The sequence below is a fragment of the Berghia stephanieae genome, chromosome 8, assembly GCF_034508935.2.
Source record: "Berghia stephanieae isolate SIO BIC M18660-M18661 chromosome 8, UCSD_Bste_1.3, whole genome shotgun sequence".
Classification (NCBI taxonomy): Eukaryota; Metazoa; Mollusca; class Gastropoda; order Nudibranchia; family Aeolidiidae; genus Berghia; species Berghia stephanieae.
In genome coordinates this window covers 55,870,976-55,888,475 of record NC_088367.1, presented here as the reverse complement: position 1 = coordinate 55,888,475, position 17,500 = coordinate 55,870,976, and the positions used below count along the sequence as shown (strand labels likewise).

Here is a 17,500-nt window from a genome sequence, read left to right as displayed (position 1 = left end):
CAGTCAAAGGGCAACATCCCAGCATAACTGACAGAATAGAAGCATTAGTAACGTTTATGTCCCTTTAATCAATGTTTCTCGAAATCACAATATTCACCACTTAACTGCTGTACACCTGTAAAACACGTATTTAAAAATTTGGTCAGTAAACTCGTCCTTCAACTATCGATTGAGTTTAATGACCCTCATCTAGGCAAAAAACTCTTAAACCTGTGACTTCAAACAAGTCATTTAAATCGATCGAGATTTGAAGGACGAGTTTCCTGACCAAATTTTTTAATATGTCCTTTTCAAGAGTACGGCACTTATTGATATTTTACGATATCGTGAAGTTTCTACAAGAGGTGTACAAAGGGATATAAACGTTTATATTCCTTCAATTATGTTAGATATGATGAGTTGTTGCCCTTTGACCAGAAGAAACATAAACGAAAAAAGCAGCATCAAAGTTCGTAACAAGCCATAAATGGAATCCGATTTTACTTTCATGTAATGCAATGGCCCTCTTGCAATATCCTTCACTCCATATCAATGCTATACACTTCGTTAAATCACTCACAACATCCGCCAACCGGATATATAACGTACCAACACACAAAACGATGTGTAGCCTTAAAATGTTTATAGCCCGATAGATATATTTTAATGAGAACTAATCATTAAAGTCAAGTTGCTATTACATGGCCTCCAACCCAACAAAAAGAGACCAGGCAAATTTATGTTGCCACAATCTACAGTGGACTGCCAACTTCACTCGTTCTGTCCTCAACTATTTGACTGTGGAAAAACTCTTACATATAACTTAATCATCTATTTTATTATCTCAAATGTTGAAATTTCTCTCGCAGAAAATAATGATATCCTTAAAATAACACGTTAACTCGTATTATTCCTTAGCGGTTCGAACATTCGCTCGAATATTACGAACAGCAAATTGTCCAAGGGGAATAATCCAGTTAAGCCAGTATGTATTACGAACAGCAAATTGTTCAAGGGGAATAATCCAGTTAAGCCAGTATGTATTACGAACAGCAAATTGTTCAAGGGGAATAATCCAGTTAAGCCAGTATGTATTACGAACAGCAAATTGTTCAAGGGGAATAATCCAGTTAAGCCAGTATGTATTACAAACAGCAAATTGTTCAAGGGGAGTAATCCAGTTAAGCCAGTATGTATTACGAACAGCAAATTGTTCAAGGGGAATAATCCAGTTAAGCCAGTATGTATTACGAACAGCAAATTGTTCAAGGGGAATAATCCAGTTAAGCCAGTATGTATGTCCAAAAATTAAGGTGTTAACTTTTTTTTATCCTTTTGCAGTTTGCAAACTTTGGTCCATCCAAGGAATTATTCGAAGGCCAGGCTTGCCAAACTTTGACTGATATTTTCGAATAATTGCAGCAAGCAAAACTTTCAATCTATACTAAGACAGTTAAATGATTTATTTAAAAAACATCCACGAAGTAAGTACAACAAAAATGACTTGAAAAAGGCAGAAATCATATTTAAAAATTTTATTCTTAAAAGTTTTACCTACATCTCCCCCCTCCCTCCCCCACACCCCCCCCCCCGCTCCTCCCTCCCCACAACCCCCCCCCCCCGCCCCTCCATCCCCCACAACCCATGGGCAGCGTTCCGACATTCTGTATGGGAGCTGAATAAACAATGTATCTGATGTAGTTCCATAGGAAACAAGTCATATGGATCAATAAATGACCTATGACCCGGGCTGCTATGCAATCGAGTCCATATTTCTCTTCATCTGTTTGGAAACGTGTCGTTTAGAAATGGGAACGATCTATATTCAGGTTTTCGTCCAAACGAGTCATCCATCACATGATTTGTTGCTGTCCAAAGACTGGATATTTCTTAAGAAATGCAAACGCGTTGCTTTGTTTATGAAAGTTGTAAACATACCCATGTGTCAAGCTGAACAATTAATGACCAATCGTGATGTTAGATATTTGAAAAGCTGTGAACACTTTTCACTATGTGGGTCGCTTTGAGCACAATTTGCAAAGTTACCAATGACCTCGAGCACATGGAAAGTTATTATAGATCATCTCCATTGGCCTGTCTCCAAGGTGGTTGAGCATTGTCTTACTGAAAATTTGACTACGGGAAACTGATGTTTTAGTCAGCGCTGTTCATGCGGCAAGGGCCTGTTACGCATCGCACTTGTGTTTTTCTATATTTAACCAGGATATACTGTAATCTTTTTGTATATTTTTATATATAGCAGGATAATAAGCAATCTGTGATACATTGGCCTTTAAATTTATATAGTTGTACAGATTGATTTTAATATAATATTAAATAAGCCGTAATGATTTCAATTTTACAACGTTATGGTCAAGTACAGCTCGACATTTTAAAAGATTTTACGGCCAAACGTGAACTGTGATCATGAAAACAAACACAGCAGAATCTACATGTATTGTTATTCCAAGTCGCAAGCATACAAGAGGAAGGAAAGGGGGCGTTAAATCCCGTATGAAAAGGAGAAAATGTAAACCTGTGCTGCCTGTGATAGTGAGTGGCAATGTTAGATCAAAGAGCGTGTAGGTAACGATTGTTATGGTACCAAGAGCTCTCACTTCCCGCTTTTGGTGAAGCCACGCATCTTCCTTCTTCTACTCGTATTTTCTTCATTGTATCAGTAAGCCTAGCGCGCATGATACACGCGGAGCACACCCACCTCGCTGTCTCGCCTGGTTCGCGAAAATAGCATTGCGGTTAAGAGAAGTGAGAGCTCTTGGTAACTACATTACCCTACACACTCTTTGGTTAGATCTATTAACAACAAAAATTGAAGAATGGGAGCGATCTATATTCATGTTTTCGTAAAAGCAGGTCATCAATCACATGATTTGTTGCTGTCCAACGATTGGATATTTCTTAACAAATGTAATCACGCTGCTTTGTTTACAGATGTTATAAACATACACATGTGTCAAGCTGAATCAAGTGACCAATCGTGATGTTAGATATTTAAAAAGCTGTGAACACTTTTCATTAGGTGGGTCACTTTGAGAACATTTTGCAATGTGACCAATGACATCGAGCACATGGAAAGTTAATACAGATCATGCCCATTGCTTACCGTGTCAGTCAGACTATATTATTTACCACGAGAGTTTACCAAAATGTTTATCAATGTCGTCTATATATCACCGGACGCACATGGACCGACAGCACTGAAATATATGGCGGAAAGTATTAACAATCAACTGAAATTATCACCCAATAGCATAGTCCTGGTGACAGGGGACTTCAATCACGTTCCTCCTGACAAATCTTTTCCCCTACAACAACACACCACGTGTCTACTAGAAACGAACGCACAATCGATCTTTTTTATTCAAATATTCAAAATGGATATTCTTCTCGTCAACTGGCCCATCTTGGTGAATCCGATCACAATATGGTACTTATGATACCTAAATACAAAACTAAATTGATATCTGTCCCAGTCGTTCAAAAACAAATTCAGGTATAGGATAGCGATGTAACAATGCACCAAGGGAGGGCTTCGACTCCTCCAATTGGATTATTTTTATTGAATCAGCAAATGACCTCAATGAACTTTGGGACATCGTAACTAACTATATAACCTTATGCGAACAAAATATTGTGAAAAGAAAAACAATAAAATCATTTGGAAATAACAAACCTTGGCTGACAAAATCGATAAAAGAGTTGTTAAATGAGAAAAAATATGCATTCAAGACTGGTGACCAAGAGGAGAGGAAAAAGTTCAAAGAAAATTAATTAAAACCATCCGAGAGGGGAAACAAATATACAGAGAAAACGTTGAGAGGAAACGGAAAGGTAATGGCATGAAATGTGTGTGGAACAATATCAAAATAGTCACAGGAATGAACGGTAATAATTGTCTATGAAAATTTAGACTGGACAAATCATTCATGCAAAGTTCTTAATAAGATGAAGACAAGATTATTCATGATGAGGAGACTGTACTCTATAAATGTTGACAAAGCAATTTTATCTTTTTTTTATAAATCTTGCATTGTAAGTCTCTTTGTTTTGTTTCTGTGCAGCTGCTTGGGGTAGAAATTGAAAACATCTGAAGTAATAAAAATAAATAGAATAATAACGCATGCTAATCGAATGTTAGGAAATGACGGATGGAACGATTTTGTCGATTTTCATAAAGATATTGCTAATGTTAAGATTAACAAAATTCAAAGAGACGAGTTCCACCCTCTGTACCACGAAATCAAAATAAGCCACAGGAGTAACAGACTAATGCACATGAAACCAAAAGACAATGATATTTTAATTCATTTTTACCATAAGCAATACGAAACTTGAGGATGATTTTTACTACATGACATTTGAAGGATACTATATTCGCTCTAAAATCTATTTATTTATGCATTTTAACATTGTGTTATATCTACATTATTTATTCTATATTTATACATTAAAATACCATGCTTTATTTTTACTTTTTATCAACCTGTGTTGGCTAGGTGCAATGCTTCACAATCTATTTTCAAAATTCTATTTACATTACAAATCCATTATTACAACTCTATTCTACTTTCATGTCCGATTTTTATAGCATTGCTTGTAACTGCTGTATATTATGGATATTTTTTATATTTGATGTTTATTTTACTTTTAATTAGCTTCCTATTTTCATTAATTAGTTCATGACAGTGTATAAATCTGTGCTAATATAACGATGAATGATGTGTAACATTATGATAATTTCCATTCAGGATCAATAAAGTATATCTAATCTTATCTTATCTTATCTTATCTTATCTTATCTTATCTTATGTAGTGCCATACAGGGAGATGACTGGTGACCCAGGTGGTCAGGCAACCGAGTTCATCTCTCCCAATCCATCTGTCTGAAACCATGTGGTTTAGAATTTCGCGAACGTCCTGTCTCTAAGGTGAAGGATTCGAACATCATCTTACTGAAATATTCGCTATTGGTATCTGATGTAGTCCAATAGGAAAAAGTCATAAGAGATGTCCGGTGACCCATGCGACCACGAAATCGAGTTCATCTCTCCCAGTCCATCTGTCTGAATCCATGTCGTTTAGAATTTCCAAGGTGAATGAACACAGTCTTACGGAAATATCATCCATGGCTGATATTCACAAAAATGGGATGCACCATGAAATTCAAGCATACCGAAACTATAGATATTTTCAGTAATAGTTGGCACAGTAAAGAAAGGTGGACACATAACTCTTTTGTGCATCTGTCAACACTAAACATTAACTTTGTGTCTCAGCAAATTAGAATACCCGTTTCTGTGTTTGTTTGTTTTTTTAAGAATCGTTTTTTTATGTCCTGTTATGGCCTTCCAAACTGGGATATGAAACGCTGTTGAGCTGCTTTTGGCGATTCCTTTTCATGCAGTCCAATTGAATAAAGAGAATTTAGTGGCACAGTTATTGTAAATTCCGAAATAGAAGGAGAGAAAAATGAGGTCCATTAAGTCCATGTCCATTGTTGCTAACGTTGATGATGTCATGAAGGTCAATGACCAATGGGGATTGGAATGAATGACTTTTCCTCACATGACGATGGTGAAAACCAAAAGTAAATATCGATAATGATTTTAGAAAAACAGGTTTTTGGAAAGAAAGAAAAAGGAATATAACAGCTTTTAAAAAAGAACAGAATAAACACGGAACGTTTCGGGCTGAAAACCATTCTTCAGCCAACAACAACAAAATGCAATAAAGACATAAATACATTACTTAATTCCACGACAGATATATTTTGTAGGTCCTCAAAGATTTTTCTACAACTGAGAGAACCTACAAAATATCTCTGTCGTCAATCTAGGATTTTGTAATGTATTTATGTCTTTATTGCTTTTTGTTGTTGTTGTTGGCTGAAGAAGGGTTTTGAACTCGAATCGTACCGTGATGGGTATTTTGTTCTATTTGGGGGGGGGGGAGTTGAAGATATATATTCATTTTTTGTTGATTACTTTTTACAGTCCACAGCTTTTAGCAGCTTTCTTAGTATCACTTTGTGAATTCATGGAAATGCTGTGTGGACACTGTGTATGTTAATATTGGAGATACGTAGTTGTGTGTTGTCTGTTGTGTAACGACCTCGGCCCTCCTTGTCTATTCCAAACTTCTAGTGAAGATTTTCAAAAAACACCATGTCCTGTAGAAGAAGAAGAAGAAGAATTACGCTTGTAATCTGAAGTGTACCGTCGTCGTCGTCGTCGTCGTCACCATCATCAGCAGCAGCATCATCAACATGTTCGTCTATATCATCATCATCATCATCATCATCATCATCATCATCATCATCATCATCATCATCATCAACATCATTATCATCATCATCATCATCATCATCATCATCATCATCATCATCATCATCATCATCACCATACCTAATAAATAAAAAACATGAGCTTTTATATAGAACCATGTCTACTAAACGTGCTCAAAGCGCTTTACAAAAGGTCCCTTTCGAACAACAAGATTGAATATGCACGACGAGACATGATACATATTAGGCGATAATATTATAATTTTCTTTTCGGACAGAGACAGCTTTGTTAATGGCCAGGTACTCGTTTACACCTACTACAGTGAGAGAATAATATGAATAAAAGAGTCTTTTACAAGGACTCAACTATGCGCCGCTTAGAACGGGATTTGAACCCTGGACCTTCAGTTCCTAAGACGAGTGTTTTACCACAAGTCTGCACACTATAAAGTCGTTCCCTTATTACTTATTATTCTAAAACCATTATATTTATATATTTTCATCTGGTTGTCACCAAAGGGACAGCGTGGCTCAGCGGTACGGTCTTTGCTTCTTACCCGAAAGGTACCGAGTTCAATCACCCGCCGCTGCGCTGCGCTGTATGTCCTTGGCCAAGTCACCTCGCCCTAGCTCAATTTGCGGCGCTGCACTACGGCTGACGCCTGGGTTATTCCAGTCTTATTTTGGAATAGACCCTAAACACAAATTTCCACTATGGGATGAATAAAGGGAATCTTTTTTTTTTTCATTTTAAAAATGAAATGTCATTAAATGTTATTGAATCCGACACGCCACAAAAGCTACAAAAACACACGGAAAGAACTCGAAAATAGGTTTAGATTTGTTTATAGGTAGTCATGGCAACCATATTGAGGCGCATTGAGCAAAAAGACAATGGCAAACAAAACATAAAGCATTTATTTAATCACATGACCACAGTTAAGGTACAGTGCGGCTATGTGGTCTAGTGGTATGACACTCGCTTTCGGATCGGAAGGTCCTGGGCTCGAGTCTCGCGCTCGGCGAATAGTTGAGTCCTTGGAAAAGGCTCTTTACTCACATTCTCTCACTGTACTCAGGTGTAAAATGAGTACCTGGCCGTTAACAGCGTTGTCTTTGTCCGAAAAATTGTAATATCGCCTAACAGGCTTCATGTCCCGTCCTACATGTTAAATGTTGCTGTTGACCAGGGACTCCTTGTAAAAGCGCTTTGAGCACATTTAGTGGATATTGCGCTATAGAAAGCTCAATTTTTAAATTTTTTTTTGGCTGGAATGTTTTTATTTTACAGATTCTAGTAACTCTTTCCTTACCAACCACAGGAAAATCGTCACATTCGTTACGATGCAGCCAACATTTTTCTCATTCTCATTTCCTTTGTACATCACAATATTTGAACAAAAATGTTATAGTTAAAGTATATTAACACTGTGTTGGAGAGAAAAAAATATGTATAGCAAGAACCAACAGTTTTTGTGTTTGAGTGAAATAAATCTATTTTTGTATAGGTTTGGTGTGAAGTTTTGGGGCAACCCGGAAAATAGCTGGTAGGGAGAGAGTTAACCCTTTCCTTACCAACCATAGGAAAATCGTCACATTCATTACGATAAAACCAATAGGGAATGAGATTAGCTGAAGAGTAGCGTCCCTTGACTGGACGTCACCTTACAGAGAGAACGTCAAAATGGTTTTGCGCATGCGTCTCTCTCGTCATCGCTTTCGATGAAGTGTCTCATTGCGCACAACCAACATGACGTTCTCTCTCTAATAACTTATCCGCTCGTGACTTCCAATCAAGGGACGCTACTCTTCCGCTAATCTGATTCCCTATAATTTCTCATTCTGATTTCAATTTTACATCACAAAATCTAAATATTTTTTTGTTTGTTATGGCTATAAAATCTTGATACTGTTTGTAGGGCTCAATTCGATTAAAACTATTATGTTTAGAATGTAATTGGTGTTTTCCTCTTTGAGTAAGAAAAAAAAAATTGTGTTGGGTGTATTGGGGACAATTCTGAAAATGGCTGGTAAGGAGAGGGTTAAAAAGGGGAATAACTCACCAAAAGGAATGCGGATGCAAGGATAAGGGCTTTGTTGATTACATGGATGTCTTTGGGAACTGGGAAGGGGAGGAGGGGAAAATATAGACATATATGTGATTAAAGCATCATCATTATCATCATCACCATCAATATCATTATCATCATCATCATCATCATCATCATCATCATCATCATCATCATCATCATCATTATCATCATGATCATCATCGTCGTCGTCGTCGTCATCATCATCATAATCATCACCATCACCATAACAACCACCAACCATCACCACCACCATTATCATCACCATCATCATCACAGTCACTATCACCACCACCAACACCACCACCACCACCACCACTACCACCATCACCACCAACACCATCACAGTCACCACCACCACCACCACCACCACCACCATCACCAACACCATCACCACCACCACCACCACCACCACCACCACCACCATCACCAACACCATCACCAACACCACCACCATCACCACCACCACCACCACCACCATCACCACCACCACCACCAACACCATCACCACCACCACCAACACCACCATCACCACCACCACCACCACCACCACAAACACCATCACCACCACAACCATCAACACCACCACCACCACCACCATCATTACTCTAATTTCAAGGCCCCTATAACTCACACGTTACTTTGAATGCTTTGCCCTCGGTCAAGACACCTCCCCAATGTTTGGCGATATTCGCGATGACCTGTCCATCGGACACGTCGCACACCTGAAAAAAAATTGATCACTTAATGCTATGCGTTTAGTTAAAATACTCACACCATCCGCCAGATTGATACCAGTTACTGAAAACTAATCAGCGAACAGCCTGTTTAAAAACAATAACAAACAGCTGAATGACGTAACTCTCTCCTTACCAGCTATTTTTAGAATTTCCCCCCGAAAATTCACACCCACCCAGCACAATAATAGCATTTTCTTACTCAAACAAAAAAAGTAACAAGTGAGCTCTGCAACACAGTGTTTAGTATTTATAGCTGTAATTGTAATCAAAGGATTTCTTTAAATGTTGTGATGTGCATGAGAAGTCATAATGAGAAAAGTGTCGGTTACATCGTAACGACTGTGACGATTTTCCTATTGGTGGTAAGTAGAGGGTTATACTTCGTTCCTTCTACAAAATTACTAGAAAAGGTGATGATCATGAAACAAAACAAAAAAACGTGAGCTTTTATGTAGCGCAATATTGACTAAACGTAATCCAAGCGCTTTACAAAAGGTCCCTGATAAAAATAGCAACAAGTAACATGTAGAACGAGACATGACGCCTCTTAGCGTAGCCATCGTTATGTTATAGCCTGACACTGAAATCCAAAAGGACTGGCACTTTGACGTGATTATTTGGTTTTTGCACCGTCTTGTGAGTTGTCGTTAGTAGAGCTTATGGAAGCAAGTTATTTCATTGGTTGAACTATTGAATACATCTCACGATTTGTTTTCTTTTGTGGCAAAAGACTGGCATTTATTCGTCATTTTTTGGTCAGTATCAGGCCAAAACTTTACGAAGGCCACGGTCTTAGACGATATTACACCTTTTGTTCGGACAGAGACAGACAGAGCTGTTAACGACCAGGGTACTCACTTCACACTACCTGAGTACGGTGATAGAATGTGAATAAAGAACATTTTTCCTAGGACTCAAGCTCCGAGCGAGGTACGAACTCAGAACCTTCCGATCTGAAAGCGAGTATCATACCACAAGACCACATAGTCGCACTTCAAAGAAGTTCACGTTTGATGGGGTTCAATCGCTCGATAATTGAAAAACAAATTTTCCGGTAAAAAAAAAAAAAAATTTTTAAACCTTTTTTTTATTGTCTTTTCTTTTGAGTACGACAGAATTAACCAGACCTTGGAAAGACGCGTATGTTAAAATTTAGCCAGAAAAATCTTCCCTCTAATAAAGATTGATTAAAAATGACCCATTTTGGAAAGGAAAAAACCTCTCAAATTTGGGACTTGCCCAGATGAAGGTCATTTAAATCGATCAAAATATTCGAAGGTAGGACGAGTTTCCTGGCCAAAATTTTCCGATCCTTGTCGTTTCGGAGTACGGAAGTTAACCGGTTTACTTAACATTATTATTAACACCGCAACATGAAACCGGATTGGGCTGGTGGGTCACGTGATGCGGCTTACATGAAAACTGACTTCATGTTCACAACACGGCGCTTGATAGCAGCAGAACTTCCCATTTATTTCGTATAGTTGTGTCCCCTTCTGGTCGAAAAGTCCAAGAACTGGCCGAAAGTAGTATTGTCTGTGAGGTAAAGGGGATGAAAAATATAATAATAATAATAATAATAATAATAATAATAATAATAATAATGATAATATAATAATAATAATAATAATAATAATGAAAGATAAGAAAAAATAATAAAAAATAAAAAGAAAAAAGAAGAAGAAGAAGAAGAAGAAGAAGAATGATGATGATGATGATGAAAACACGAATTCACGGAGGGGAAGTAAATTATAAATATAAAACACAGCACTGAATGAAAGATTAGTTTGAAAACCAATAAACTAAATTAAGCAAAGGCTATTTGAAACAGTTCAGTCTTTAAATTGGACTTGATAGAGTTAAAAGTTGGAGAGTGTCTGGTTGGGGGGGGGGGGGGCACAGGGAATTCCTGATTTTTGGAGCTGCATATTTGAGATAGATCTGTTGGAAACAAAATTGTGAGCTTTAATATTGCGCAATTTCTACTGGGTGAGGTGTGGGGAGCGAAGTGGTCGAGTGGTTAAGGCATTGTACTGTGATCCGGAAGGTCCCGGGTTTGACCTCCGCTTCAGGCACTTTCGTTTTTTATTTTTTCATTTTTTTTTCATTGGGCAATATTATTAACCCCCAATTTGTTCACTTTGGACAACATGGGTGATTCCTGTTGACATCAGACATCATGTTTGATGGATTATCTGTATTCCTTCATGGAATGCCTAGGCGATGGAATCTCACTGTGACAACATGGGTGATTCCTGTTGACATCAGACATCTTGTTTGATGAATTATCTATATTCCTTCGTTGAATGCCTAGGCGACGGTATCTCACTGTGACAACATGGGTGATTCCTGTTGACATCAGACATCTTGTTTGATGAATTATCTATATTCCTTCGTGGAATGCCTAGGCGACGGTATCTCACTGTGACAACATGGGTGATTCCTGTTGACATCAGACATCTTGTTTGATGAATTATCTATATTCCTTCGTGGAATGCCTAGGCGACGGTATCTCACTGTGACAACATGGGTGATTCCTGTTGACATCAGACATCTTGTTTGATGGATTATCTATATTATTCCTTCGTGGAATGCCTAGGCGATGGGATCTTATGGTGCCGATGCGAAAGGGCGTAATTGATTTCCATTAAATGTGCTCCATACGTCCCAGGTTTTAGAATTATTTTTTTTGCCTAGATGATTGTCAATTTATATCGATTGATATTTGAAGGATGAAGGGCGAGTATTTCTGGCCAAATTTTTGAATACATTTTTTTCCAGAGTCCCAGCAGTTTACTGGTTAATATCACCATGCAGACCTGCCGAGGACGACGAAAAATTCGAAGAAATACGGATTTTTGGCTCCAGCTACAGAACTGCATTCTCCTCTTTGACTCAATAAATAAATAAATACATAGATAAATAAATAAAATAAATAAATGAATAAATAAATATAAAATAAATAAATAAATAAATAAATAAATAAATAAATAAAAATAAATAAAATTCCCTACATTCATCCCATAGGGGAATTTTTCTTATGGGCCAATTCCAAGAGAAGGCTGGAATAACCCAGGCGTAAGCCGTAGTGCAGCGTCGCAAACTGAGCTAAGGCGAGGTGACTTGCTCAATCAAAGCCGCTCAGCGCAGCGGGTACTTGAACTTGGTACCTTTTTGGGTACGAACCTTACCGCTGAGCCACGCTGCCCCTAGTTCAGAAGGAAAGTTTAATTCATCAGAAACTATATTCAAGACTGTGGACCATTTTGGATCATGCTGAGAGCAAATTGTTTATTTCTAAGGTTATTTAAAGTTAATTTTTCTATTTTTTCAAAGTAAGCAGCTCTACAAGGTCGTGATGTATCCCTTTAAAAAAAGATGAGCTTTTATATACCGCAATATCCACTAAACGTGCGCAAAGCGCTTTATAAGGGGTCCCTGGCCAACAGCAACATTTAACATGTAGGACGGGAAAACACGCCTGTTAGGCGATATTACAATATTTTTTTGCGGACAGAGACAACGATGTTAACGGTCAGGTACTCGTTTTAAACCTGAGTACCGTGAGAGAATGTGAGTTAAAAAGCATTTTCCAAGGACTCAACTAACTATGCGCCGAGCGAGCGAGGCTCGAACCCAGGACCTTCCGATCCAAAAGCGAGTGTCATACCACTAGACCACATAACCCCATATTATCCCTTACCTTGCCCTCATCATCCCAAGCATATAGCCAATCCCGTCGTGAATGTAAATGGGGTAATCACAGCACCCGTCGGCACACCAAGGGCAAAAGGCACAACACTTATAGGGTCGGTCCAGTTGGATAACGTCCTGACAAAAATGATAATAGATCAGTTGAAGAGCTTAATATACAACAATGAATATTATAACAACTTCAAACAATGTGAGGAGGAGGAAAAGATGATGATGAAAAAGAAGCATATAGCCAATCCCGTCGTGAATGTAAATGGGGTAATCACAGCACCCGTCGGCACACCACGGACAGAAAGCACAACACTTATAGGGTCGGTCCAGTTGGATGACGTCCTCAAAAAATATAATAATAGATCAGTTAAAGAGCTTAATAAACAACAATGAATATTATAACAACTTCAAACATAAGTGAAGAGGAAGAGGAGGAGGAGGAAGAAGAAGAAGAAGAGAAGGAAGGAAGAAGAAGAAGAAGAAAAGAAGAAGAAGAAGAAGAAGAAGAGAAGGAGAAGAAAGAAGAAGAAAGAAGAAAGAAGAAGAGAAGAAGAAGAAGAAGAAGAAGAAGAAGAAGAGAAGAAGAAAGAAGAAGAAGAAGAAGAAGAAGAAGAAGAAGAAGAAGAAGAAGAAGAAGAAGAAGAAGAAGAAGAAGAAGAAGAAGAAGAAGAGAAGAAGGAGGAGGAAGGAGGAGGAGGAGGAGGAGGAGGAGGAGGAGATGAGATGAAGAAGAAGAAAGAAGAAGAAGAAGAAGAAGAAGAAGAAGAAGAAGAAGAAGAAGAAAAGAAGAAGAAGGAGGAGGAGGAGGAGGAGGAGGAGGAGGAGGAGGAGATGAAGAAGAAGAAGAAGAAGAAGAAGAAGAAGAAGAAGAAGAAGAAGAGAGAAGAAGAGAGAAGAAGAGAGAAGAAGGAGGAGGAGGAGGAGGAGGAGGAGGAGGAGGAGAGAGTAGGAGAGAAAGAGGAGGAGAGAAGAGAAGAAGAAGAAGAAGAAGAAGAAGAAGAAGAAGAAGAAGAAGAAGAAGAAGAAGAAGAAGAAGAAGAAGAAGAAGAAGAAGAAGAAGAAGAAGAAGAAGAAGAAGAAGAAGAAGAAGAAGAAGCCCTTAAGTTTGGTTTTGAATGTTAATGCTGTCACCTGACCTACATTGTGTTGGATGTCGTCTATGATAAAGGTGAAGCTTCGCTGTCCCCGGCAAAAGATGCGACAACAACAGGAAGAATCTGGAAGGAATGAGTAAATAAAATATATATATTCTTTCAAAGCAATTGGCTTCAACACTCATGACGTCACTTCCTTCGTAATGACGCATAATAACTTAGTAACTGGTTCTAAACTATCGGAACAATGGAGGACGCCCTTATGAAATATTTCTCCGACGAGGATAAAAGTGTATCCAGAGGAGAAAAACATTATAAATCTGATCATGTTTTGACTTTTATACATTCTGATCACATGACATGTGAAAAAGTTCTAGCCAGCATGAAGAATAATAATTACTAATTTTCTTTGTTTAGAACCATCTGCTCGCCGTTGCTGGACGACGTGACATCAGACTATAGAATCCAATTATAGGGTTGGAGGACAAAATTGCTCCGTTGATCTCACAAGTGCATAGCTACAGTGACAAAATGAGTCTAGCAGGCGATTGGTCCTGTATAAAATTGAAATACGGTTCAATATGCGCATACTGAGACAACAAATTAATCATTGTGAAACGCAGTGAGCATGATTAATCCGTGGAAATGCGCTTACAAAATCTATTTGTGAGTACTTAGGGAATATATTTGTGAGTAGGAATATATTTTGGAGTACGTAGGGAATTTTTGTGAGTACTTAGGGAATCTATATGTGAGTACTTAGGGAATATTTTACAGTGTTGAAATTATTCATATTATAAAGCGCGGCTCTGGTTATGGAGCTGCTCCTTTTTTATATATACATCCTATTTCCGTTGTATTTCTTATGTTATTGTGTAGATTTTAACACGTCTGTACAAAAAATTTCCTTTTTGGGATACAATAAAGTATTATTATTATTATTATTTTATTATTATTATTATTATTATTATTATTATTATTTATTATTATTATTATTATTTTATTATTATTATTATTATTATTATTATAATATTTGTGAGTACTTAGGGATTTTATTTATGAGTACAAAGGGAATCTATTTAGTGAGTACCATAGGGAATCTATTTAGTGAGTACATAGGGAATCTATTTAGTGAGTACAAAGGGAATCTATTTAGTGAGTACATAGGGAATCTATTTGTGAGTACATAGGGAATCTATTTAGTGAGTACAAAGGGAATCTCTTTTGTGAGTACAAATGGAATATATTTAGTGAGTACATAGGGAATCTATTTAGTGAGTACATAGGGAATCTATTTGTGAGTACAAAGGGAATCTATTTAGTGAGTACATAGGGAATCTGTTTAGTGAGTACAAAGGGAATCTATAATTTGTGAGTACAAAGGGAATCTGTTTAGTGAGTACAAAGGGAATCTATAATTTGTGAGTACAAAGGGAATCTATTTAGTGAGTAAAAAGGGAATCTATTTAGTGAGTACAAAGGGAATCTATTTAGTGAGAACATAGGGAATCTATTTGTGAGTACATAGGGAATCAATAAGTTTGTATATAGGGAATCTATTTAGTGAGTACATAAGGAATCTATTTAGTGATTACATAGTGAATCTATAATTTGTGAGTACAAAGGGAATCTGTTTAATGAGTACATAGGGAATCTATTTAGTGATTACATAGGGAATCTATAATTTGTGAGTACAAAGGGAATCTATTTAGTGAGTACATAGTGAATCTATAATTTGTGAGTACAAAGGGAATCTGTTTAATGAGTACATAGGGAATCTATTTAGTGATTACATAGGAATCTATAATTTGTGAGTACAAAGGGAATCTATTTAGTGAGTAATAGGAATCTATTTAGTGAGTACATAGGGAATCTATAATTTGTGAGTACAAATGGAATCTATTTAGTGAGTACATAGGGAATCTATTTAGTGAGTACAAATGGAATCTATTTAGTGAGTACATAGGGAATCTATAATTTGTGAGTACAAATGGAATCTATTTAGTGAGTACTTACCTTCATAGCCATAAAACAATTTTTGTCCATGAACGTTCATGACGGTGTATTTGTTATCGCTGTCAATGCCTGTCAGAACTGGGCAGATATAGGGTTTAAATGGGTAAAATTAATACAATTCAGAAAGGTGAGTGGAGCAGGCACTTATGCTGAAAATTACAAGAAATGAGGTGAGTAGGAAAGTGCCAGAAGACAATAGAGAACAAAAATTTCGTGACCTTTTCGAGCTCCTATCGCTGCCGGGAAATGTTTGTTCTCTGTTGTCTTATGATAGTTTCCTACTCTATTTATGTCTTGTTATTATCAAAATTATTACAGTATTGATGATGGTGGTTGTGGTGGTGGTTGTGGTGATGGTGGTGGTGGTGGTGTTGGTGGTTGTGGTGGTGGTGGTTGTGGTGGTGGTGGTGGTGGTGGTGGTGGTGGTGGTGGTCGTTGTGGTGGTGGTTGTGGTGGTGGTGATGGTTGTGGTGGTGGTTGTGATGGTGGTGGTGGTGGTTGTGGTAGTGGTGGTGGTGGTGGTGGTGGTAGTGGTGATGATGATGGTTGTGGTGGTGGTTGTGGTGGTGGTTGTAGTGGTGGTGATGGTGGTGGTGTTAGTTGTGGTGGCAATGGTGGTGGTGGTGTTGGTGGTGGTGGTGTTGGTGGTAGTGGTGGTGCTGATGGTCGTGGTGATTTTAGGATTGCGAAATATCGGTTGGAAGAAGAAAAAATAGCAGAAGAAGAAAAAGAAGAAAAAGAAGAAGAAGAAGAAGAAGAAGAGAAAGAAGAAGAAAGGGAAAGAAGAAGAAGAAGAAGAAGAAGAAGAAAGAAGAAGAAGAAAGAAGAAGAGAAGAAGAAGAAGAAGAAGAAGAAGAAGAAGAAGAAGAAGAAGAAGAAGAAGAAGAAGAAGAAGAAGAAGAAGAAGAAGAAGAAGAGAAGAAGAGAAGAAGAAGAAGAAGAAGAAGAAGAAGAAGAAGAAGAGAAGAAGAAGAAGAAGAAGAAGAAGAAGAAGAAGAAGAAGAAGAAGAAGAAGAAGAAGAAGAAAAGAAGAAGAAGAAGAAGAAGAAGAAGAAGAAGAAGAAGAAGAAGAAGAAGAAGAAGAAGAAGAAGAAGAAGAAGAAGAAGAAGAAGAAGAAGAAGAAGAAGAAGAAAGAAGAAGAAGAAGAAGAAGAAGAAGAGAAGAAGAAGAGAGAAGAAGAAGAAGAAGAAGAAAGAAGAAGGAAGAAGAAGAAGAAGAAGAAGAAGAAGAAGAAGAAGAAGAAGAAGAAGAAGAAGAAGAAGAAGAAGAAGAAGAAGAAGAAAGAAGAGAAGAAGAAGAAGAAAGAAGAAGAAGAAAGAAGAAGAAGAAGAAGAAGAAGAAGAAGAGAAGAAGAAGAAGAGAAGAAGAAGAAGAAGAAGAAGAAGAAGAAGAAGAAGAAGAAGAAGAAGAAGAAGAAGAAGAAAGAAGAAGAAGAAGAAGAAGAAGAAGAAGAAGAAGAAGAAGAAGAAGAAGAAGAAGAAGAAGAAAGAAGAAGAAGAAGAAGAAGAGAAGAGAAGAAGAAGAAGAAGAAGAAGAAGAAGAAGAAGAAGAAGAAGAAGAAGAAGAAGAAG

General features: G+C 37.5%; 1 protein-coding gene across 1 annotated transcript in view; it reads right to left on the bottom strand.

Moving 5' to 3' along the window:
* Window positions 1-3,519: 3,519 nt before the first annotated feature.
* LOC144977900 (phospholipid scramblase 1-like) overlaps window positions 3,520-17,500 on the bottom strand; it is a 20,538-nt gene continuing 6,557 nt past the window's right edge. The window contains exons 4-10 of the mRNA XM_078923317.1: window positions 15,929-16,006; window positions 13,959-14,035; window positions 12,817-12,944; window positions 10,529-10,649; window positions 9,008-9,098; window positions 8,347-8,405; window positions 3,520-6,169 (exon numbers count right to left, since the gene is read on the bottom strand). Of these exons, the coding sequence (XP_078779443.1) occupies window positions 6,140-6,169; window positions 8,347-8,405; window positions 9,008-9,098; window positions 10,529-10,649; window positions 12,817-12,944; window positions 13,959-14,035; window positions 15,929-16,006 (584 nt within the window). The 3' untranslated portion in view covers window positions 3,520-6,139. The remainder of the gene's footprint in view (window positions 6,170-8,346; window positions 8,406-9,007; window positions 9,099-10,528; window positions 10,650-12,816; window positions 12,945-13,958; window positions 14,036-15,928; window positions 16,007-17,500) is intronic.